Source organism: Triturus cristatus, chromosome 2_2, assembly GCF_964204655.1.
Source record: "Triturus cristatus chromosome 2_2, aTriCri1.1, whole genome shotgun sequence".
Lineage (NCBI taxonomy): Eukaryota > Metazoa > Chordata > Amphibia > Caudata > Salamandridae > Triturus > Triturus cristatus.
Genome location: NC_140582.1, coordinates 1,017,597,549 through 1,017,622,275, shown reverse-complemented (window position 1 = coordinate 1,017,622,275; position 24,727 = coordinate 1,017,597,549). Strand labels below are relative to the sequence as shown.

The window sequence follows — 24,727 nt, the reverse complement described above, 5'->3', positions numbered from 1 at the left end:
ACAGGATAGATACTTTGAGGTAGCTTGAGAGCTGCCAGTAGCTCGAGAGCTAGTCGTGAAGACACCTGATCTAGTATGCCATATACTAAATCTCTCAAAGAGTTAGTAAATATGTGTTGATTATATGCAGTTGTGATATTCTTGTACACTTTATATTGGCATGTAATTCAAGTTTCATTCGAAATGTTACAGCTGCTTAATAAACAAATAAGGTGGACCTTCATACTGAACTCTGCTCAGGAACTGAATGTCCTTTGTCATTCTCCTATGGATTATTCAGATCTCTTAACCTTTTAATTTCTCTGAATTTGATACAGATGCAGGCCAGTGCGCTTGTTGCCGTGACCCTTGATGGGGAAATGAAGAACTAACGTCTAAAGAGTTGCCTGAAAAAAATAATAAAAATAAAATCTCTAATAAAAAAGTGGTTTTCACAGATTCAGTACCTGAGTGATATTGTAAAGCATATGTTGCGTTACAATTGCAATTCTATTAATTTTGAATTTGCTGTGTGTGTTGTCCATTGGCAGACTCTTGCCCTGGGCCAGTTTCATGAGCATGGCTCAGTGTTTCTAATTGTGCCATGTGCACTTTGCAACATTTCTACTTAAAGTGGTCATGTTCTTTCGGTCTCATGGTGGATTAGGTGAAAGTTCTGGTTTGTGTTTGAAGTCAAAGCAAAGGGAATATAATTGTTTCCCTTTCAGAAGTCCAACCTCAGTAAACTAGGCTTCAGCGTTCCCTTAATTTTGTTGTTACTTAATCACAGACGTCTCCCACTCAGCACAATGCATGCCAACACATTATTCCCTTTCACTTTTCACTTCACCCTTTTTCTAATGATCTTCAGATGTCTGATTTGTTTAACCTTTTTTTTTTTTTCTTTTCATTTTCCTTTATGGGAAAAATACTCCAAGCTGCCTGTTTGATCATGGCCAAGCCTTTTTTTATTGTGTATACTTGATTAGCAATGGATCATTTGACCAAATACTTGATAAGGGCTACCAGTGTTGCAATAACTGATACACATATTGAAACTGTTTACACGTATTCAACTTTTTAGAACAAAACATCTTGACAGAAGGAGGAGGCATACACAAATTCCAAACAAAGGGAAAAATACACATAGCTGACATGTTTTCAGTATGTGCATGTGACAGTTTCTTTGTTTGTAGTGTACCTGAATCTGACTTTTACTTCCTCTTACGTGAGACTTTGAGTTCAGTTTTGACACTATGAATTAAAAAACGTAAACTAGCACAATTCAGACATCTAAGGCCTTGTTTCATAGTTTTTGGATTGGGGTAGCGGATTGTCTTTGTTTATGGCAGGAACTGTAAAAGTAGCCGTAGCCATATGGAATCCAATTGATTAAATTAACTACCCACAGCTCATTGGTGATAATCTCACGTCTGCTTGGCTCGGTGGTGAACTCATTTGCCACTGACCTATTCAGGGATCTGTAGGCCATGCCTTTGAGTCCCAGCAAGGCTGGCTCAGCCTTCCATCCTTTCAAGGTCTGCGAACTGAGAACAATTAAAATCGTTAATAGTATCACCTATTATTTACGGTGCTTATAATTGGGTGAAATGTGGTATTTTGCAGCGTGTATCTTTCTGGATTCACTATGCTGTGCATTATTCCGCGATCTTGTGGTTGGGTCCGGATTCATAGTCTTTTCTTTGTTTTGTTTTTTTTGTAGCCCAGGTGGGCGGCGACGACCCACCATTTGGTGCACCTCCCGTGACGTCGTTGTGCTTCCTGCGGAAGTCCCACCTTTGGGGCGCCATCTTCAGATTCTTTTTCCGCCGTTGGGTCTGGATCGTCATCGGGAAGCTCCAGAATTACAATCGAAGGAAGAAGAAAGAAAAGCGAGTTTCGTCGATAACTACTACGAAGATATCACAGGAAAAGGAATAGATTACATCAGGAGCGCGAAGAAAGGAAGTTTTGCGCCTTTTTCTTCGACGCCCTTGGAGAATGCGCACTCAGAGGCCCTGAGCGCAATGGACAAGACGCCATTCAAGTTCTGCCCTAACTGCCACCACAAATTCGCGCAGAAGGACCAGCATCCGGTCTGCAACCTCTGCCTACCGGTCGACCATCAGAGTAAGGACTGCAACGCCTGCTCAGCCTTCGCACCGAAGACGCTCCGAGTGAGAGATCGGCAGAGAAGAGCCAACGCCAGCATGGATGGCAAGGGTAAGGCCCCGTCGCTCTACTATCTGGGCCTATCCACGGACGATGAGGACAACGTCGCCGAGGGACCCGACAGCTTCACGGTCGTAGAGACCGACAAGAAAAATGAAGACGAGGTAAGAGAATCGTCGAGCTCAAAACAGAAAATACCTCCAAAACCCGAGGGTGACTCGAGGAAATCAGAGTCAAAGTCCACGAAGGGAGCCCCGGCGCCGAAAAGTCCGACGACCAAGGGGGGAACCATGGACAAGAGGCCGAGCGGATCCTTCGAAAAGGACTCCCTGGTGCCGAAAGACGCCGAAAGGCAAGGATCGTCGAAGTCGACCCATGAGACGGGATGCTCGACGCAGAAAGAGCGGTCGTCGTCGACGCAAGTTCCGTCAAAGACCCGCGGTCGACGCCGAAAGCATCTCCAAGATGGAGAAAAAGAAGAGGCGGCTCGAGGCCGAAATGGATAACATCCTTCAAAGGAAGAAGGAGTTCGATGCCAAGATGAAGGAATTCAAGATTCCAACGGCTCCACTGACGAACGTCGTCGAAATCGAGGACGAATTCGACACCGAGGGGCTGACAAGAGATCTCGAAGAGGAAGACGAGACATATTATGAAGGCGATGCCGAGGAAGAAGACCAGCAGTCGTTCTACAGCTCGGCGCCATCTACCAGCCACGACATCGAATGGCAGGATCTCGACACCGAAAACCCGGAGGAGCCCGTAGACACGTACCCTTCGAGGCATTCGCCACCCGACGACATCGGGGTGTACAACATGGTGGTCAGGGGCGCAGCGACAGCCTTCGGCGTCAAACTCGACGAAGAGAGGCCGAAAGCCGACTTCCTACTCGAGACACTGCTCCCCATCCAGACGAGGAGCCAATTCCTCCCCATGCTGCAAAGTGTGATGAATCGGGGGAGGGAAGCCTTCCAGGAACCAGCGACTTGCCGTTCGATCACGTCCAGGACGGAGAAGAAGTATAAGCACTCTTCTCTGGACCCCCCTTACATCAAGGGTAGCATCACCGCCGACTCAATCATAGCTTCCACGGCCAGGAGAAGGGCCAACGTACCAGCAACTTCGGGGCCACCACCTGATAAAGAAAGCAGGAGGATAGACCTCACAGGAAGAAAGGTCGACAGGAACGCCGCAATGCACTGGCGCATGGCGAATTCCAATGCACTTCTCAATAGGCACCAGTACCAGCACTGGGACGAGATGGGGGAGCTAGTAAAGCACCTCCCCGAGGAATACCGCCAGAGAGCCTCGCACCTGGTAGACGAAGGTAAAAACATCGCCAACTCTTGTATAAAGACAGCGTTGGACGGGGCAGAGACTTCAGCAAGACTAATGGCCATAGGGGTCACCGAGAGAAGGCATGCATGGCTAAGAATCTCGGGATTCAAACCGGAGGTGCAGAACAACATCCTTAGCACCCCCTTCAACGGAGAGACACTGTTCGGAGCAACAGTAGACGAGAAACTCACCCAGCTGAAAAAAGAAAAAGAAACGGCGAGGTCCATGGGGGCCCTACAGCTGAGGGGAATGAGGCGAGGCAATCCCTCAAGGAGACCCTACGGTAGGGGAGGAAGCCAGCAGGGGGCGTCGCACCAGACGTTCCAGCAGGGTGATGGTCACGGACAACAAGGCCAACAGAAGCAAAACTGGCAGTACCAACCTCGGGGCCAGTCCTTTCGCGGGAGAGGGAACGGACGTGGCCAGAGGAGGAGAGGGGGTGACCAGCCCTCATCAAAGTGACTCAGCACGCAAGAGGACGCCTACCCTCGACATGCCCCCAAGGGTGAGGCGCAGTACAGTAACATCAGGGGAGAGAGAAGATCCGAAAGCCTACGAGCATACAACACCAGTAGGCGGAAGACTGAGGTTCTACCTTCAGGAGTGGCGAAGTATAACCACAGACAAGTGGATACTGAACGTCATGCAGTACGGATACTGCGTGGATTTGGAGAAAAGACCTCCAAACAGAAGACCAAAGGGAAAGCAGAGATCGGCTCAAGAACTGGCCCTACTCAGAGAAGAAACACCGAAACTTCTAGAAAAGAGAGCCATAGAGGCAGTGCCGTTCAGAGAACGCAACAAGGGGGTCTACTCAAACTACTTCGTGGTACCGAAAGTAGACGGAAACCTCAGACCCATCCTGGACCTGCGTTACCTAAACAAGTTCATCAGAACGCAGAAGTTCAAAATGACTTCGCTGCAGGAGGTACTGCCCCAAATAAGAGACGGGGCCTTCATGGTCACCGTGGACCTCAAGGATGCCTACCTGCACATCCCAATAAACAGAAGACACAAGGGCCTTCTAAGGTTCAACATCGACCAGAAACACTACCAGTTCACAACCCTGGCCTACGGATTAAAATCGGCGGCAAGGGTCTTTACAAAATGCCTGTCGGCGGTCGCGGCCCACCTACGAAGGCAGGGAATCCATGTCTACCCCTACTTAGACGACTGGCTGGTCAAGGCAAACTCATGCGAGAAGTGCGAGAGACACGCAAAAGGCGTAACAGACACTCGGACGAACCTGGTGTTCTCGATTCACTGGGGGAAGTCATCACTGGAACCGGAGCAGGTGAAGATTTTCCTGGGGGCAAAGATCAACTCCCTGAGCAGAACAGTGGTGCCCAGCGACAGGAGGACAGATGCCCTACTGAAGGAGACGCGGCTCTACCGGAAGGGGCGAGCTCTGACAGTGAGGTCAGTGAGCAAGATGATGGGGATGATGGCGTCGTGTATCCAGCTTGTGCCGAATGTACGCCTGCACATGAGACCATTCCAAGAATGGCTACAACAGCAATGGTCACAAGCAAACGGAAGTTGGGAGGATCTAGTGGTTGTTACGCACGCAGTGCAGGAGGAGATGACTTGGTGGAACAGAGACAACATGACAGCAGGGAGAAGCCTGACACCACCAAACCCAACAATGACCATTACCACGGACGCATCGCAAAAGGGATGGGGAGCGCACATGGACAACCTCAGAGTGAGGGGTCTGTGGGCTCCAGCAGATGCGGTACGCCATATCCATTACCTCGAATTGAAAACCATCCTGCTAGCCCTGAAGGCATTCCAGAGGCACCTGTACAACCAGAGGGTGTTGGTTCAAACAGACAACACCACGGCAATGTTCTACATCAACAAGCGGGGGGGACACAGTCGTTCCCTCTCTCCTCGCTGGCACAGGAGATTTGGAGATGGGCCATACCTCTCAGGATAGATCTACTGGCAATTCACCTTCCAGGGAAGGACAATGTGGAGGCAGACTGGCTAAGCAGGCAGACCTCGGCATCACACGAGTGGGAGCTCAATGGCCAGGAAACGGAGAAGATTTTCCAGAGATGGGGAACTCCCACAATAGACCTGTTTGCAACACGCCAAAATGCAAAATGCCAAAGCTTCGCGTCCAGGCAACCAGATCGGCAATCCCAAGGAAATGCCCTATGGATAAGCTGGTCGAGGACATTTGCCTACGCCTTTCCACCGATACCCCTGTTGCACAGAGTGCTCGAGAAGTGCAGAACCAGCAACATGACTCTGATCCTAGTGGGTCCGCAGTGGGTAAGGCAGACATGGTTCTCACAAATTCAAGAAATGGCACAGGGCAATCCCCACAGGTTCGAGAGAAGAAGGGACCTGCTCTCCATGCAAAACGGAGAGGTCCTACATCCGGAACCAGAGACACTCAACCTGGCGGCATGGCTCCTGAGGACCTAGAGTTCACTCACCTTAAGTTGCCTCCTAGCACTATGCGGGTGCTGCAGGAGGCAAGAAAACCAACTACACGAAAATGCTACAGCGCCAAATGGAAGAGATTTACTGTGTGGTGCAGGAAGAGGGGCCTGCAAAACAGAATGACTACAGACTCAACCGTACTGAGGTACCTCACACACCTTCTAAAGAGTAACCTCTGCTCGAGCTCCCTAAGGGTACATCTAGCGGCGATCGTAGCTTACACCAGAGGGGAGAAGGGTGGAAGTTTCTTCACTTCGCAGGTTGTGAGGAGATTCATGGAAGGAGCCAAAAGAATTGCCCCTCCTAAATGGTTGCCGCCGCCGGCATGGAACCTCAACGTGGTACTGACTGAGCTCATGAAGGCACCGTTTGAACCTATTCACAAGGCCACGCTGCAAATGTTGACGATGAAAACGGCCTTTCTGGTGGCCATAACCTCACTACGCAGGGTGAGCGAGCTTCAAGCGCTAACGCTACAGGAACCCTACATTCAGATTCACAAGGACAGGATAGTCCTGAGAACAGACCCACACTTCATGCCCAAGGTGGTGTCGGCGTTCCACATGAACCAGAGTATCCAGATACCGAGTTTCTTCCAAAACCCAACTTCAAACGCAGAAAGGGCCCTGCACACCCTCGACGCTAGAAGAGCGGTGATGCACTACATTGAGAGAATGAAGAAACTCAGGAAATCAAAGCAGTTGTTTGTGTCCTTTGCTACTAGCTTCATGGGTAGACCAGTGACTAAGGGCACCATCGCTAGATGGATTGCACTCACTATTCAATTCTGCCACAAACAGGCTGGACAGGAGCTAGCAGAGGGAGCTCAGGCTCACTCCACAAGGAAGAAGGGGGCCACTGTTGCCTTCCTGGCGAACACGCCCATTCAGGACATATGTCTAGCGGCAACTTGGGCATCTGTGCACACGTTCACAAAACACTACTGCGTGGACATTCAGATGAACAAGGAAGCACAGGTCGGACAGAAGGTGCTTCAACACATTTTCAACGACCAACGCTCATCTACCACCCAGCCACCACAAAATTAGGAAAACCGCTACAAAGTCTATGCACAGCATAGTGAATCCAGAAAGATTCACGCTGCAAAACGAATAGTTTCTTACCTGTCGGTGTAGTTTTGCAGCTTGAAGATCTTTCTGGATTCACTAGCGAACCCACCCACCTCCGCCAGGAAGATGAGGCTGGAGGAAGAGGGGGTAAAATTGAGAAATCAGAAGGACTGAAAACGTACAGAAAAATGAACAATAAGAATTAATCAATCGCCTAGGGTTAAAAAAAAAAAAAAAAAGAAAGGAAAAAAGAACCCGAAGATGGCGCCCCAAAGGTGGGACTTCCGCAGGAAGCACGACGACGTCACGGGAGGTGCACCAAATGGTGGGTCGTCGCCGCCCACCTGGGCTACAAAAAAACCACAAAAAAAACAAAGAAAGGACTACGAATCCGGACCCAACCACAAGATCGCGGAATAATGCACAGCATAGTGAATCCAGAAAGATCTTCAAGCTGCAAAACTACACCAACAGGTAAGAAACTATTCGTTATATACTATATAAAAAACAAGCTATCATTATGTATTCTTGTTACTACACCTCTGAAGTTGTTCCATGTCTGGTACAGCCTAGATTCCTCTTTGAGGCTGAGGACTGTGCCCAGACGGGTATGAGCATCAGTGGTCTACCATCAATATTCTCCCGAGGCAGTATGAACTACAGTGACCCCAAGCAGTAACATGCATCAGTTGTCCTAATCAGTAATAAGAATCAGTGATCCTAGGCAGTAAGAAGCCTCAATAGCCGCTGGCAGTAATCATTCACAATAGTACAAAGCACCAAAATCTCCACGCCGTCATGAGTCCTAGGGGACCTGCTGCTGTAGTCAAGGGAATGGCTATGGTAGGCAGCAGTAGGTGGCCTGCTGAGTATATTTCCCTACAACTTTATGCTTAAAGGCATTTCCTGTAGGTCCTTTGTGATGAGCAGAATGAAGAAAAGTGTCAACCACTTTCCCTCGTCTAGCTGTACTACAGCTAGTAGGAGATCGCTATACAATTCTCGAGGAGGGATAAAGGGTGGAGCTTCCCACATTGTAGCCTTGTTTTTAGGTTGAAGCCTACCAGACAGCATAGCTATCTGATTGCAAAGACATATTGGGGACATGCTGAAAGCTTCCCTGGGAATGCATTCCACCGATTGCTTACCATTGGCTTTGTGTTTTGTAACTCACGTGTATTTGCTTTCTATTTGCTGGCTTTATTTGTTTCAGGCTGTCCAGCATGTCTTTGCCCCTCTTGTGGAGCACAGCCTGTTTGCCACATCTTACTGACTCCTTGTATTATCTTTTTATTGTTTTTTACACAAGGAACTCCATGAGAGTACATGTGTTTTCAGTTGTCTCCCTTGTAAGCTAGTTCAGAGCCGTAAACCTGCTGTATTTCTTTGAAAAGGTTTCCTGCCTCCTATCTTTCTGCTTGGCTGATTCCACAAGTCTCTGCCACTACCAGTTCATCTTCACATGCCTGTGATGAACAATATACTGCCCACGATCTTGTTCATTTTGGCCAGTGCTCTTTACCAGTAGCATAACTTAAACAATACTCTCTCTCATTTTCATGCTCATGCCATAGGCACTGGAAATAGAGGAGTGGGGCGGTAATGAAGCACCCTCAAAATAAACATGCTAGAGTTCAGAAGTCGAATAGACAATAAAGAGGCCTTTAAATTATGTTTTTATCTTGACACATTTGCTTTGCATTCAAAGACAGAGGTCGAATATCTGGCTCTGTTTTCCACAAATGCTGTTTATTCTTTTTAAAAGGAGCTTGGTGTTTACTTTTCTTTCTCCGACTGCAAAGTGAGATTTGTTCTAATTTCTGCAGGGTACTGGGAGAGTGAAAAGTCTGTGGGATCTTCATTTTATTCTAGCACACAACAAAACTGAAATGCCTGTGAATGAACTGTACACATATTTCAGAATTAGGAAAGCACAAATGAAGCAAATGTTTTGTAATTTTGAATTGTGGTGGAAACAAAGATTTTAATGCAGTCAAAACAAATAAATACATTTGGTGATGCCGATTTCCACACATAGGGGTCCATTAGGATGGAGGGGGGATTCCCTCCGCCGGGCAGGCGGTTGCAACTGCCGGACCGGCGGTGGACATCCGCCCGCCATCGAAGCCCTGATCACCGCCGGTCCGATTAACATTGCGGTCGTGACCGCAGCGGTGTGATTTTCCGCCCGCCACTTTTCCGCCGGTTGCAGTCCGCCCGCTTGCCTGGCGTGCGGAGCTGGACCACCACAATTGTGGCGGATCAGGGCCAAGCACCGCCGGCACGATTATGATGCCGGCGGTCGCCAGCTTTCTGCGGTGGTGGAACCGCCATGGAAAGGCATGCGGGGAATGTCTCCGGGGGTCCATTGTGGACCCCCAATGTGTTCGGGGTGTGTGTGGGTGCACTGGGGGGGGGTACCCATGGTACCCCCCTACATGTCCCCGTACCAGGTGGCAGGCGCTGTGCCTGCCACACAGTGCAGGGACATGCAGGACATGCTTGTTTGGACATTGCGGTGGTGCTGCTGGCAGCACCGCCCGCCACAATGTTAACCTCCGCGATCCGACCGCCGCGGTCGGATTTCCACTGCGGAGCATAATAATCGGACCGGCGGTTTTCCCGCGGTCCTGGCGGGTGGTGTTTTCCCGCTACCTTGGTGATCGGGGTGCTTTTCCGCCCGCCATCCTAATGGACCTCATAGTTTGTACGCTGTATAGTTTTATCAGTAAAGCTGTATATCAGTGCAAATGTAATGGTCATTTCAATTTAAAATGTGTTGTCTATAATGGCAGGGCACTAACACAACATGCTTTAGTGATAGTTTTGTGGCAGTGTGCTCCAAAATGTACCACCAGTTACATAATACATTCTTGCCACTCTCTCGCTGATTATATTAGCTACACTTGTTTTTTGTGACACATGGATTTTTCACAATCCCTATGGCTTCAGTGATGAAACATTAATGGAAGCATCCCCGCTCTGAAGATGATTCTAGCACCACTGGTGCATACTAAGTGTGAAATGTCAATTCATGCATGAGCTCTTGCTGATGCACATCTTTTCAACTATCCTGTTTCTACGCTGGTCTTTAAGAAAGCAGCGTCCTGTAATTTAAATGGCATTTGCTCAAATATCTGGCAAGAGCTTCTCTGCTTTTATTTCAGTACATAGTGTATTCACACAAGTGCTCAAAAGACTAGTCTTCATCAGTATAGCCTATATACTGTTATTTTTAATTCACATCTCAGCAAAACATTCTAACAGATGTTAATAGGATAGGCTGAAAACAGTGCACGTACACATTCAGGGGGCTTTTCACAAGTATCTAAAACTACACAGTGATCTAATCCAGAGCAATAAAGGAAGTGTATGCACATTGCAAACAACTATTAGAACAACCACCCAATATGCTTCTGTTATCAACAACACTTATAGTGCAAGTTTCAACAAAGCAGATGGTGGGAATAGTTTTGATAGCACTTGCTCCCTTAACGGAGCCTGTTTCTAAGCATTCCCAATTCCAGAATGTTTACAGATGGGAGACCAAAGGAATAAGGCGATGGTGAGGCCTAAGTTTGTTTCATTATAATTCAATACCCAAGTTACTGCCTTTGCACACTTGACTCACTAAAGGTAGCGATAGCAAGTAGAGAAGGCTTACCCCCTGGGTGTGGTTGAGGGAAAGCGACTCCGATACAGCATAGCACACTACTGCCAAATCTGCATCTCTTCTAGAGACTAGGGGCATCATTTAGGCAGCAGTATGTAATGAAACCCCCAAAATATCCCCATGACTCAGTCCACCTCATGCACATCTTCCGCTCCATGTACCCCCACCTTACTTCCTCCCTGTCCCCCACCCTGCAGACAACATTGCAGCCCTTAGCTGCACCACAGATCATACTTTCTTCCCCTGGGGAAATGATTGTGTGTAGCCATGGCGTACAGAATCCCTAAAAACCAGTTGCTAAGCCAGGAGGTCCCGAATACAAGACCTATTGGTTTTGCCAATGCTTATTTCCTTCAGTAGGTTTATTTTGGATTCTTAATGGAAGGTACAGTGGGTTTTTCACTACCATTGTCCATGCTACTTTTCATATCGTGGGTTACAAGGGCTTCACATAGGATACCACGGGGCAAGGTAAGTTCTGATACCTCTGTTGACCACTTATTAACACTTACATTGGACCTACTTTCAGCTGTTGATCTTCCACTACAGCTTGTGTCACCAGATTCAACTCCCTCATCAAAGACTCCTGTTTTTGTGTTTCATAGTTCTGACTATGCATAAACAGTCCCTCTGAGATTGGTATCTAAACAGTCTGCTCCCAGTACTGAGGACTCTTTGGCACTCTTAAGGACCCTTACTGGGCTGTCTAATTTCCCTCCTTGCCTCCGTTTTTCGGTAGTGAGAATATCTGTGCTCCTGACATAAGGAGTTTTTTCACCTTCATATGTGATCTTCAGACACAAGCCTTTTATTTAGCATTAAGCGTGTTATCAACAGCTCCGTATTGCCTCTTACATTGGGTTGTTCCCCTCTCAGACTGCCCCAGTATCTCTACATTCTCAGAACGTGGGTACTTCCAGATTAAGTTTCTGGAGTTTTCTTGTTTGTGGTTCTCCCCATATTATTTAATTTATGTGAAACAGGTATTTTAGTCCTTAACCTTTTACTACAGGGCTAACGCTGCATGATTATCCATCCAGCCCAGTTTGTTTCAGTTTCCGAGCAAAGTGATATGGGCCCTCTCATACTTTGCTGGACAGACTTGTAAAGCTAACCATTTCTAATGCCACCTGTTGTGGCATTAGAAATGGTCCTCCTGTGGTGTTAGATTAGTAAAGTAGCACTGGGTCTATTACAGCATCCTTTCCACCACTATATTGTGGCCACTGCTTCATCAAGTGCCTAGCTTGGGTGTTTTCTTGATTGCATTTGACTGTTGTGCTTATGACGGCCACTCACATTAAGCTAAATCACTGGTGCAGATTTCAAAGTCGTCCCGCTCTCCAGTTCCTACGTAAGTCAGCTAAGATGTCTCTGTACCAGGGACTACAGCTACTGGTTTTTTAACCTTCCATCAGTTTTGCATGAGGACAGGAGTTGACAGATGGAATTTAGCCTTCCCCATTGCAGTGTCAGGAACTTTACTGTAAGCAGCAGGTATACTCATCCACTCCCTCAATGTGTGGTCACCGCCATCTTTTAATCGACATTTCCAGTGGTTCAGAAGAAGGGATTGATGAAAATCTTGTTAGTACATATGCAGGAAAACTCTGCCTCTTTTTACTTCTGACTTCGTTCAGTATGTGAGAACATATCTGTTGATGGCAAAAATGAATGTGGCAATACAATGTTTTCAGGAAATCCATGCCACACAAGATTAAACTAAATGTGCATCACTTGGCCCATGGTGAAACTGAGTTTTTGATAATTTGATCTTAGTGTATAAGACGGAGCATATAAGAACATGTGGAAAATCTGGTTGTTAGAGCTCAGATAGCTCACCACCTAAAACACCAGTGGTTATTTCTGATTACGCTGTAAGGGCAAATAGGGGCTCTGGTTCCACCCAGTGACCAGTTGATGACTCAAAACACTTTTCATTAATTCATTACCACATGATCCATAACCCTTAAGTGATTGCCACTTCTTATCTTCATCACATGTACTGCAGGTTTGTCCCTTAAATATTTCTTAATAGTGCATATGTTTCCTCTTGGATCCAAATTATGGCCTCAAAATTGGGTAGTGTTTGCTTTTTCTCTTGCATACCTTTTGGACATTTGAATGTCTCACTCTGTCTTTATAAAATGTGTCTTTTAATTAAGATCATTTTAGGAACCCATTTGTTTTCACAGTTAGTTGTGCTTCTTCTGAAGATGTGCCAGAACTAGAAACCAAAAACGTGATGAAGTTTTATTAATTATGCCCACCGTGATGGACAATATGGTGCCCTTTGAACTTCCAGCGAAAAGATTACTTTGAGACCAGAAACCTTTGCCAATGTAGGGTACATTTTTAGATCTCGCTTGCCTAGGCAGCGTAAGTGCTGTCTCTTCGAGACATGTTGTATCTACTCTGTGGGCTTTCAGCACCGTCCATTGCTTTGCATTGGTTCCTTAGTGTGTCTTTCGAAAGTCCTTGCTTTTCAGGGGTGAATCGTTGCCATTTGTTACTCCTTTTGGTGTGCTGTTCCCTCCCACAGAGACTGGCCCTGTTACATGTATCATTTCACTTGTCCCATTATAGCAACTGCTAAAGGGACTTTTTCGCTGTGTAAGAGCAGTTCACATGAGCGAGCGCTCTGTCTTTTCACTGCAGACAGCTGTAATTCTTATCTTGTGGCATTTGCTGTTAATGCAAAAGCTGATAGCAAATGTCAGATACAGTTCCCCATGGGTGTGAGTTTACTTTTGCTTATCTGTATCTGCCCCGATCCTCTTCCTCCTGCCACACCATCCAGATCTGCTGCCCACTTGCGCTGACCCGTACTTTGCGGGCAGGGTGCCACGGGAGTGGTGTTTGTTTGTGAAGCTATTCAGGCTGAGCCGTGCTCTCCAGCATGTTGCGATCGGTTAAAAATGACGCATGTCAATTTCTGCAAAGTGGCAGGGTTTCTGCACATGTGGAAAGGCATCCAACTGCTTTCTTGGCACAACTAGCAGGGTTCTAGAGTGCAGCGAGCGGTCACATCTCATCACAGACCTGTCTCAACCAAACAGTACACTGCACCCCACCATCCCACCCCTCACCTGTGCTTTATTCAACATCTGACCCGACTGCTCTTCAAAAAACCTTATCAGCTCGGGTGGGTATCTTTAAAACAGTTTTTTGAATTGCCAGTTCCCAGATCCCGCAAGACTAGCCGCATTTAAATCCTTTGTAAGTTGGTATGATTGTAATATGTTCTCACTTGTTTTCCAACTGCGCTTCTCCCTTTGCCTAGCCTCCCTGCTTTCTTTTACCCACGCCGCACTCCTATTCTAGAAACGTTGGTGAACTGTGCATCCCATGCTGGGTGTTTAGTTTGTAAATTGTAGGCTGTATTTAATTGTTGCGGTTAAGGTTTGTTAGTGCTCCATGTTTCCCATGGGGAATATTTTTTATAAGAAATGGGAATCACTTTTCTAGTTCTATCATTAAAAATATAAATGTGTTCTAGGTGGGCTTTCAGAACGACCGCTTATACCTTTTTACGAATTATCATGCATTGGTTTTCTCAGGTATGGGCGGGATAGGCTTCTGTTGTTTGGGTTTTTTGTATTCAAGGGTGTCCGATTTCCAGGGGTTACTGCACATTAATTTTTAAGGCGACAATCCCCTCCATATAAGTTGAGAATTGTAAACTATCTTCACTGGCGTACTGCGGGTTCCTAACAACATAATCAGTTAATTTGTAAAACATGTGTTAACTTCCGGGGTCTCTTAAGACTGATAACGTGTTTGCTGTTGTTTAAGCCAATGGTACTGATATGTCAACCTTGCAAGGATGAAAGAGTGTGGGCCTGCTGGATATCGAACCCATGGCAGTCCCTGGTATGGAACTGGTGTTTATTTTGCGTTGGAAGGTCCTATATTCAGCCAGCTATCTTCATGTTGCTTCTGTTACTTAATCAATCACTTTATTTGATCTAAATAAAACAGATCATAAAGTACAGTGCAACATTAGTCATCTATTTCCAAAAAGTGTCAGTGCATAATACAAAGTTAATAACATGGTTGCAAGGGTCACAGGCATGGACATCGATCATAAACCTACAATACAATTTTAGTCATCGGTTTCAAAAAAGTGTCACTGCATAGTGCAAAATTAATAACCGGTTTGCAAAAACCTCACTCACGAGTCCGCCAAGCGCTCCTATCGCCCAAATGTACTTCTACAATAAAACAATCATTCTTTATTTAATTATTTTGGTCAAAGAATTTCTTGAATAAAATACCTAAGCACCATTTATAAGATATTAAAAACATACAGACACATTAAAATGAGAAATAAAGAGAGTTGATGCAAATGTCAAATTGCCATTGTCATAGCAAACATGGATTCCATTAGTCCTTTCTACAGTTGAGATAACCTACTCAGTCAGTCAATAAAATCTTTGTTTGGCTGATAAAATCACTATAAAAGTACACAAATCAAGAACTTCACTTGGCAAATTCTGTTACTAACTCAAAACATGCAAGACAGACACTAAAATTGTAAAAAGAGAAAAGCAAATTAACAACCAAAAATCCTCTAAATCATCCTGCTTCAATGCTGTCAATGTTCAGCGCTCCATCACGTTCTACAAATACATAGTCATACATACATACATGCGTGCATACATACATACATAACCCGTACATTCAGATCCCACATTAGTAAATGCAACACAGAAGGTTGTGTTGTGGTTAAGTTGGCTTTGAGCTCCTATTGCTGACCTTGAATTATAATTAAGGCTCACTGTTTTCCGTTCTTACGTATTTTTACAGATAAATACAGACCGAAAACTATGTGTTTTCTGTCTGTATTTATTTTTAAAAGTGGATAAATACAGAAAAATGTGCCTCTTTTAAGTGACTCTCCAGCTGTCTATCATGATTTGTAGCCTAACAGCTGAGCAGATGGACAGTATGCGAAATTAAAAACAAGATGAAATTTCTTTAAATAATGGCATATGTCAACATACATGTGTGGTAAAATGCTAATATTTAGTGGTATTGTTACGTAGTACTTCTCAGTTTAAATACCTAAATCACGACAGACCTCAAAGTATGAGTCCGTGTTCTATCAGTTAAATATGGAAATTTACAGTTTTGCAACTTCATTTATACAGAAAACCCAAAACGAAATATGCATATTTATAGATAAAATGGCCCAAAAACAAATATGGATAAATACAGGTGGAAATGTTAAAAAAATAAATACGATAAATCCAGGAGCCCTAATTATAATTTAATCATTTTGAACTTTCAAAATAAGAGCAAAGATATGCTATCATAATCTGGTGCCAGTTTATCTCTGCTTGAACTGAGCACAGTAGAAAAAAGCAAATATTCATTATTGACATCTCATTCTAATTGGAATGTACTTTCAATACAATGGTGTCCATACCATGGCAGACTCAACACTCTTGTCTTTTTTACTTACCCTTGACATACAGGTTTGGTGCTAAGATTTTGAAATGTTTTAAGAATCACATTTTACTACTCTTCCCTTCTTGCATGAGGGCAACATTTCATACTTTTAAGGGCAATCAGGCAAAATGACAGTGTGTGTCCTACATGGCTGACTAGTACCGAATTTCCCTAGAAACAGCGCTGACGCACACAGGACAAAGCACTCATTGCACATTTTGACAATTTGCCAAAATGGCAGTTTGAAAAATACAAATTTGATTTGCCCCGTTACATAAGTGAATGCTCAAACTTTAGAAAACTCTTCTGTCTGCTACACTTTATCCAGAAAATCTGTTTATGTTGTGCGCATTGGTAAATCACAATTAAAAGCGCTGTAGAAATGCAAAACAAAACCTCTGCTGTCTCCAGTAAATGAACAAGGTGCGCAACTAACAATCAGTGCCAAATTTGAGCCAGACTTCAGACAGGGCATTTCCATTCTGTCACCTGAGCCTCCCTTGTGGCTGGACGGATGAGGGTAGACATGGAAAGGAGATGTGGAGAGTGGGGGCTGAACACTGTTGACTGCCTCTTTTTTCTGGTGCTAAGTTAAGTAAATATCGCGCCCTTATGCACAAGCGAGTTTTTACTTGCTTTAAATAAGCCAATAGCATGTGCATCGCGACAGGGCACAGGGCTTTGAATACTGCAGGATAAGGACATAATATGTTCAATGTTCTCTTGCCAGCTCCATGTGTATCAGGTTTCCTACCATAGAAAACAAAATGGAAAATCAAACCGTAAATGATTTTCAGGAAGGTGAAGATAATTCTACGTGCTCTCTAAGCAGAGAGAGAGAACTAACCTCTTAGATCCTTGGTCACTTGTTTTACAAATAAATGCTTTCAGAAGTCTTCGTTCAATTGGATCAACTGAAATAAATCAGAACTAGAACTCCTGCAATGCACTAGTTTGTTAAAGAAATCAAGGGGCCGGATCACTGCATCCTTGGAGACCAGGAATTATCTGGTAACTTTAGGCACAGGTTCTCTGCAGAGCCAAATCCAGGTGTATTTTTTTTTCTCCTCTTTGTTTTCTCCTCTTGTGTATGTCAGTTCCCTATATTAAGTTGATTACTTTTCATTCTGATATTTCTAGCTGTGTATCTTTTCATTGTAAACCCAGGGTTTCAAGTTCCAAATTGTGAACATAATAAAGGATTTTTTAAATAATTCACAACTGACATAGGATATGGCGAGATCTCCACTTTATCCAGACTTTCTTCTTTCCATTTCAATTCACAAGTAGCTTTTCTAAGCCAAGTTTTCAGGTATCACCAATGAGACAGGGCATGAACTGTCTGTTGCAAAGGCTAATGTTCGCTTACAATGGTCTTAGGGCCCATCCATTGCATACCATTGATTGCTTTCATACTCACTCTCATTTGCTTGCTTCCTCTTAGTTACTTGAGCGCGCTTTCCTTTCTCTTGTGTTTGTCCTTCCCCTGGAACATGGATGCATTAGTTTGTCCTTAGACTGCTTGCTTAGTCAGACTCTACATTTTCCTTTTTGATTCAGCAATCAACAGTGCATCTGTTTTCCAGCTGTCTCCCACACAAATCAATCTAAAGCCTGCACTGGCGCTTCTCACTGGTTCTACTGTCGCTACCTAGACTGTGTTATGTCTTCTTGGGGGCCTGTACCACCCAAGGCAGCTGGAGTACCTTTGAAGCCCATGACAAGCCTCAAACAATATTGCCACACATGATCAAATTAAAACTATGCACGTTCAGTAACTAGAGAGCCACAATTATTAGTCAAAACCTCTAAACAGTTAATCTATCCTTAATAAAAAAGGCACAACACTTCTTCAGTGCTTCTGTAAAGAGATAACACCCTGCATTGTCAAGAGTGTTCTACAGGAGTATTCCCCATCTTAAATTATCTTCTAATGCCCTATTCTGAGATCTACAGACCATGCGGAGCCCGAAGAGGAGGCTCAGGGCAAATTCTTACAAGAGCCATCTAATGGATGTTACTAGTCCCCTTACTGGACTGGACACGGCGAGGTCTTACAGGAGTCACCTACTGCATGTTACTGTACCCAGTCACTTACTGGAATGGGCACAGCAGGGTCATAGAAGAGCCACCTACTGTGTGTTACTAGTCTCCTTACCAGACTAGCCACAGCAAGGTCTTACAAGAGCCTCCTACTGCATGCTAGTAGTTCCCTTATTGTACTGGGCATGGCGAGGTCTTACAAGAGTCACCTTCTGCATGTTATTAGTCCCCCTTACTGGACTGGATGCCAGTACGTAGGGTGCTGAACGGAAGTCTGACCCATGTGCAAAGAAAGTGTTTGTACATATTGGGGATCTGATCAACTTCAACAAGGAATCCTCACTATCCATTCGGCACTGCAGCATTTGGCAAAGTCGAACAATAAATAGCTAAAGGTTAGCATTTTTTTTAATGTGTAATTGAGACTTGGCACAAAAGGAGTTTACTAATATTCATTCGCCACACTTGGATAAGTCCGGGGGATCATATAAAGGTTCTGCAGCTGAGCACCAGTGAACAACTGATCTGGACTGCAGCTATTGTCTAACCCACTTTTACCTTCTTTAAATTTCTGAAAGAACATTAAAGTGGGTTACCCACAAACAGCGTCCCATTTGCAAGTATGGAGTGCGCTTTACAAGTGGTCCAAAGTAAAATGTTTTCCATTTTAAATGTGACCTTCATTGCTAGAGTATTTCCAACAGTGTCAGTTACAGTTCACTCACTGGGCAGTAATAATAACATTGGTAGTGGTAATAACCTTCGAGTAAAGCCTGTAATATTATTCATATTTATGTTCCACACATTTGCGAGGACCCAGAGAAAAGGTAACATATGACTGAAGTGTTAATTAATGCTGGCTCCAGGCTACTCAACATTTTTGTACAATTGTTGTCACATCTAAATGCAAAATCCTTTGTTACTGAATGCATTCCTGTTGCTGAGACAATGATAGTCATCCCTGATCGTGTATTCAAGTTTAATATAAGCTTTTGGTCTGGATTTTCACTGCGGTCTCTTGCATTTCAGGAAGGAAAACTCAAAGTATTCTTGAAGACAAGCTGAAGAAGCTGGAAGAAGAATGCAAGCAGAAGGAGAATGAGCGTGTGAGCCTGGAGTTAGAAATAACAGAAGTCAAAGAGAACCTGAAGAAGGCTTTAGCGGGGGGAATCACTCTGGGGCTCGCCATAGAGCCGAAGTCTGAGACCTCCAACCCACAGGTAGAGTGACTGATGGTTGAAATAGAAAACAATTTAATTTCTGAAGTACTGCAGATCTCGTTCATAATGCGGATTTATTTTTATAGATTAAAGTTGGGCAATTCACGTAAAGCTTTCTCTTTTTTAAAGTTTTGCTTATTGATTCATATCTATTAATGCTGTACTCAGTGCTTAATTTGTAAATTAATAAGTGCTGGGGTCCAAAGTTAGCTCGGACGTCCGTGGCAATCACTGTTTATGGTTGGATTGCCTAATACCAAGACAGCATAGTCCTGATGCCACCTGATGCCTCTTTAATCCACCACCAGACCCTCCCTGCCCCTTTATCGCCTGCTTTCGGCCTTTGTCACAGAAGAATAAGTGCTGATCCCCAAAAATGAGTGCAGATGGGCTCTGCCTGAAATCACCAGCTCAAAGGAAGCACTGGCTCTGCGTTCTGAAGAGCATGTTTATAGCCCCTCAAAAATAGCAAAATCTGGGACAAAAACCTATTTGCACGTGTGCGCGGAGTCGTTTGTACATCTAGGCTTACTTCCAGTACGGTGAAGTGTTAGAAGTCATGGAGTGCAGGCAGGTCGAGATGACCCCTTCTGCCTATGCCAGGGCAACAATTGTCCACGTAGTAATCAGCGGCGGCAGGTGACATTTGAAAGTGGTAGGGCGTAAAAGTTCTGGCTGAGTGCCTGGTGGCGAGCGAGCGTAGCGAACAAGCCTGAGAGTCACAAAGGGGGATCGGCGGGGTTCTCCTCCCCCCAAGATTTTTTAATTAATTTAATTATTTAAGAAGGTTTATAAAGACAATGTGAAAGTCTAGTTACGACACCAATAAAGAGATTTCATGTGATAGTGACGTAGGTAGCTGCTAATTCAGTATAACCACAGAACTTCATAACAGACTTTGAGATAACAATGCTGAGTACCTCACAGATTTCTTTATTTATTGGTATACCTTGACAAATTAAATCTACTGAGGAATTTGTGCTTTCTCGGACTGGACACAACACAGCAAGAAATAAACATTAATAGGCAGTGGGGCACCCTACAAGGCACTGCAAGTCTCATTGAGGGGATGAAGAAATATGATCACATCACCCCCATCCTGATTGAATTCTATTAGCTCCCCTTGATGGTCCTCTCCAGCATCAAAACCAGCTGCATACTTTATGAACATTGCAAATGATGTAGCTGTTGTTCATGAAGTAGTTCAGCAAAGCCATCATGACATGCTGCAGCACACCTTTTATCTTGACAGGCAGAGCACAGTTATCTAAAAATAAAGGCTGTTTTGGATCAGATGTGGAAGGGGTAGTAGTGGTGTTCAGAGTGTCTCAATACTGCAGTCATGCTCATTCTATGTTAGATTAGTGCCCCCTTTTCTCTCTCTACATCTTGCCCATATGTATATCTTATCTTCAGAAGACTCCTTTCACTGACTCCGTAATGCACTTCCTAGCATCTCCTTCACTTCACAAACATACTGACACACCTGTAAGCACTGCATTTACATTTACTTTTGCATTCTCAATATTTTGCCAACTTCCTTCACACAAAGTTGCACGGAATCACAATTGCAACTGGAATAAGTGACCATTGCTCTGCTTGCTAAGCAGGGAGGCCAAGGACTGGATGACTAAGCAAGTATTCCGAACACCTTTTTGACCCACTGACAGGCACTATGAAATATTCGCACTACCTTCAGCCTTTCCTTCAGAGCTCTCAATGGTGGCACTTCAAGTGATCTATGCATCTTATGAAAACATGTCGGAATAGTTTTTCCCAAAAAGTGTTTTGTTTTTAAATCAGAAGGTAAAACAAAATTAAGCTGAACATTTGTTTGTTCACTACTGTAACAAATGGCAGCGGAAGGTTCATGCTTCACCCCACAGCAGCTCCCATGTGCAAACACCTCATAAATCAGGCCTGAGTCATTGATTTCTCCTTTGCCTCAGATCAGCATGTTTATCAGTGCAGAAGAGCGTCTGAATGAATCATTCATTCTCCTTTGAGCGGCCCTCATCGCCTTGATCTTGGGGTGCTTCAAAGGCAGGCTGTCCTACCCAGTCACACCTCCTGCAGGGCAGTGTATGCTATAAAATAATTCACACGCACCGCCTAATGGCCGGCAGTAAAAGCCAGACAGGCAAATGTGTGACCAAAGGTTGGCTGCAAAAAAAAAACTCTGTTGCAGCAAAACAGTACCAACGAACGAACACGGTGGCTCTCATCAGGACATGAACAGTTTTGCAAACAGAAGTCTGCGATAAATACAGTGTATATATAATATACAATTCTTTCACACGGCACTGCATTGGCACCGACAGAACACCAAAATACAGAGCTCTCAGCTGACATGGGCCCACTGATTGCAACAAGCTTCCTTGCATGCCATGTCATGACCCCTAGATTCCCCTTCAGTATTAACCTTGGCCAGAGCCTACCCTCGTACAGAACCTAGATGCTCTACAGCTCTGTGGATTTCCTTTACTATCTGGCCAATATTTGCCATCATCATATTGCACCAAGGCTGACCAATGCCTGTTACTATCGATATTTTTGCTGTCCCTTACCAGCTACGCTACCAAAGCTTAAGATCTATTGTGGTACAGTGCTAATTAATTTCCCACGCACACCCACAAACACTCCGCCCGGCTCTTTGGGGGAGTAACTATTCAGCAAAAGTGCTGTCTCCACTCGGCCGCAACACTGGACTCGCGAGGGAGCAGCATGTGCATCATGCGCCAATGAAATGTAGTATCACGCAGCATACTATGATTTAGATTTAGCACCATCTGCTCAAACACATTGTGTATTTTTTATTCAGAGGAATCAGCTTAGCTCAATGTGCCACAATCATCTGATCCTTGTTAGCACCACAAGTTAATATTCAAATACACTGTTCTTGTGCTGTGAATACCAGAAGCACAGTTCGAAGCGCTACATAATTTTTATGAAAGTTACATTTAAAAATATTCACTTAGCAAATAAATGTACAGAAAACGCTAATCACCATAATTACCAGCGCAGTGATGAGCGGCAGAGAAGAGAGGCGAGTCTGAGCTGCTGAGGACTGACAGCTCTGATTATTTAATTGCAAAGCCTGGAAGCGACAGCGAAAGGAGGATGGCGGAGAGTGAGGCAGAGACCCCCAGTACCTCCGGAGAGTTCGAAAGCAAATACTTTCGAGTACAACGGGCATGTCTGTCCACCCCCCCCCCCCCCCCACTTGCCCTTGTGCAGGAGGAACATGGAGGAGACCGTCAATTTTACCTCCCGGAAAAGTGATATCTGTATCATAACATATCCTCAATCAGGTAATGGTGTGCGTGTGTCCAATTGCTCAAATCAAAGGGAAGTGAATTGCTATAGCGAAAGGCTTTCTTTCCTGGTTGTTGTAGGTCTTGTGCCTTAACCTACAAGTTACAGCAAATCACTTTGCTTTTAGTTTTATTGCTTTAAACAGCAGTGACCAGTCCAACCAATTAAAACGCATCTCTGCCCTCGTAAACACTTGTTTTTATTCTCACTCTCTGGCTGTTAGAGGGAAGAAAGGTTAAGTGCGGCCGGCATGACGGATGGGTGGGGGGGGTTGCGCGTGATGGGGGTAGGGAGGGAGGCGGCGGGAGGGGTTTAACAAAATAAAATAAAACGTACCTTCCCCTGGGTCCCGCGTTTTCGTTTTCCTGCTGCCACAGCTCTCGAGGCTCTCTTCAAGACAGGCGCCTGCGTCTCGGTCTCAGCCAAACCAGACGCTGCTCCAGCAGCGCCAGGATTGGCTTGAGCAGTAGTAGTGCTCATGTTCTGTTTAGGGCTTAAAACATTTTGCGACCAGCCCAAACATGCGCACTAGGCTGCTCATTAGAAGAGCAGCATGGAACAACCCTCGCTCTTCTAATGAGCAGCCTAGTACGCATGTTCGGGCTGGTGCAAAATTCTTTAAGCCCTAAACAGAACATGCGCACTCTTGCTGTGTGTGCTGCGCCGACCGGCACCAATATCGATGTCATGATTGATGACTCATGATGATGACTGAACTTCTGCTTCCTGCCCCGCCCCCTTCTGAGCTGACTGCCTCCGGCGGCATGCCTAGGATTTAAATAAATGTGAGTCAGCGAGAGACTGACGGCAACGGCAACCCTTGTTAGTTGGCAGGTACTCGTTGGCGGGGCAACGCCCAAGCGCTCTAATGGACGCACCGCACCTGGTAGTAATACCTCTTTTATGTATCTTGTTGCAGCACACTTAATCATTTATGCAAGTTAATGCATTGGCATGCTACCACTGGAGACAGTTCCCCCCTCAGGGCTTCTCTAACCTGTAACCTTGCATCTGAGGCTGTCTGACTGCCTCTCAAGACTAAGGACTGATCTTTAGTAATAAAAGCAGGCGCTGTGGAAACTCTCCTTCTCAGAAGTCAGTAACCCTATAAGTATTTCCCAGACAGGGTCCTCGGTGGAGTACAGGGCTGCTTTCTCCTTTACAGAGGAGCTTCCTCTGGTTAGCTTCCCTTTCTCCGCGTGACAATTGGGTGCCATTCTTCGCCTTCTGAACATATCTGTAGCACTAAACAATACTTCAGTCAAAAGGCAAACCTTCCCTGTCACTGTCTATCAGAAGGAACAGAGTAGGAAGGTAAAGTACCCGCATTTGCTAGTGACCACCCCATGTTATTTTGTGGTGTTTTGAGAGGCCTTTCACTGTGATGTGGACTTTCTCTAATCCTGTTAGTTCAAGTCTGATATTATATTCTGGTGAGCCATTGCTCTTCCTTTGCCTTGATTGATTACTTTTGCAGTGTTGTGGCCACTGCCGAAATTACCAAGATGACCTTAGGTTTGTCGGACTGCTTAATAAAAAGGATGCTTCATGGTGGATATTGATGCTGGTCACCTCTGCGCATGCCCGTGGTCTGCTGAATCCTGAAGACCTTCAACAGAAAGGGCTACCTCCATAAAAGCCGTCACTTCCTCTGACTATATTTCAATATTTATGTAGCTGCTTTCTAAAGTTCTGCTTCTTCCCATTCATGTGGATGTGTGGTAAAGCATCTCTTCAGTTTTGACTCATGGCACAGGTTACTATTGGATGCAAGCACTTGCTTGCTAGGGTAACATCAGATCTGCAGCAGGGTTGTCTTTCGTAGATTCCCCGTGAGCAAAAGGCGATGAGGTGCACGGAGCGAGCATCAGCTCTTTTATATCTGTTGATGGTCCAGATGGGACTGGTTTGCATTGCACTGGGTGGAGATGTCTGTTAGTACTTCGCAGTACGGTTAACGTAACATGCATTAGTCGAGAGCAGATCCACCGCTTGGGGTTTCTTAGCGC

At 45.1% G+C, this 24,727-nt stretch overlaps 1 protein-coding gene across 2 annotated transcripts in view; it reads left to right on the top strand.

Annotated features, from left to right (window-relative positions):
• Positions 1-24,727, top strand: part of AFAP1 (actin filament associated protein 1) — a 444,017-nt gene that overhangs the window by 391,523 nt on the left and 27,767 nt on the right. For both annotated transcript variants that reach the window (XM_085642466.1, XM_085642467.1), the window contains one exon: positions 19,213-19,403. In XM_085642466.1, the coding sequence (XP_085498592.1) occupies positions 19,213-19,403 (191 nt within the window). The remainder of the gene's footprint in view (positions 1-19,212; positions 19,404-24,727) is intronic.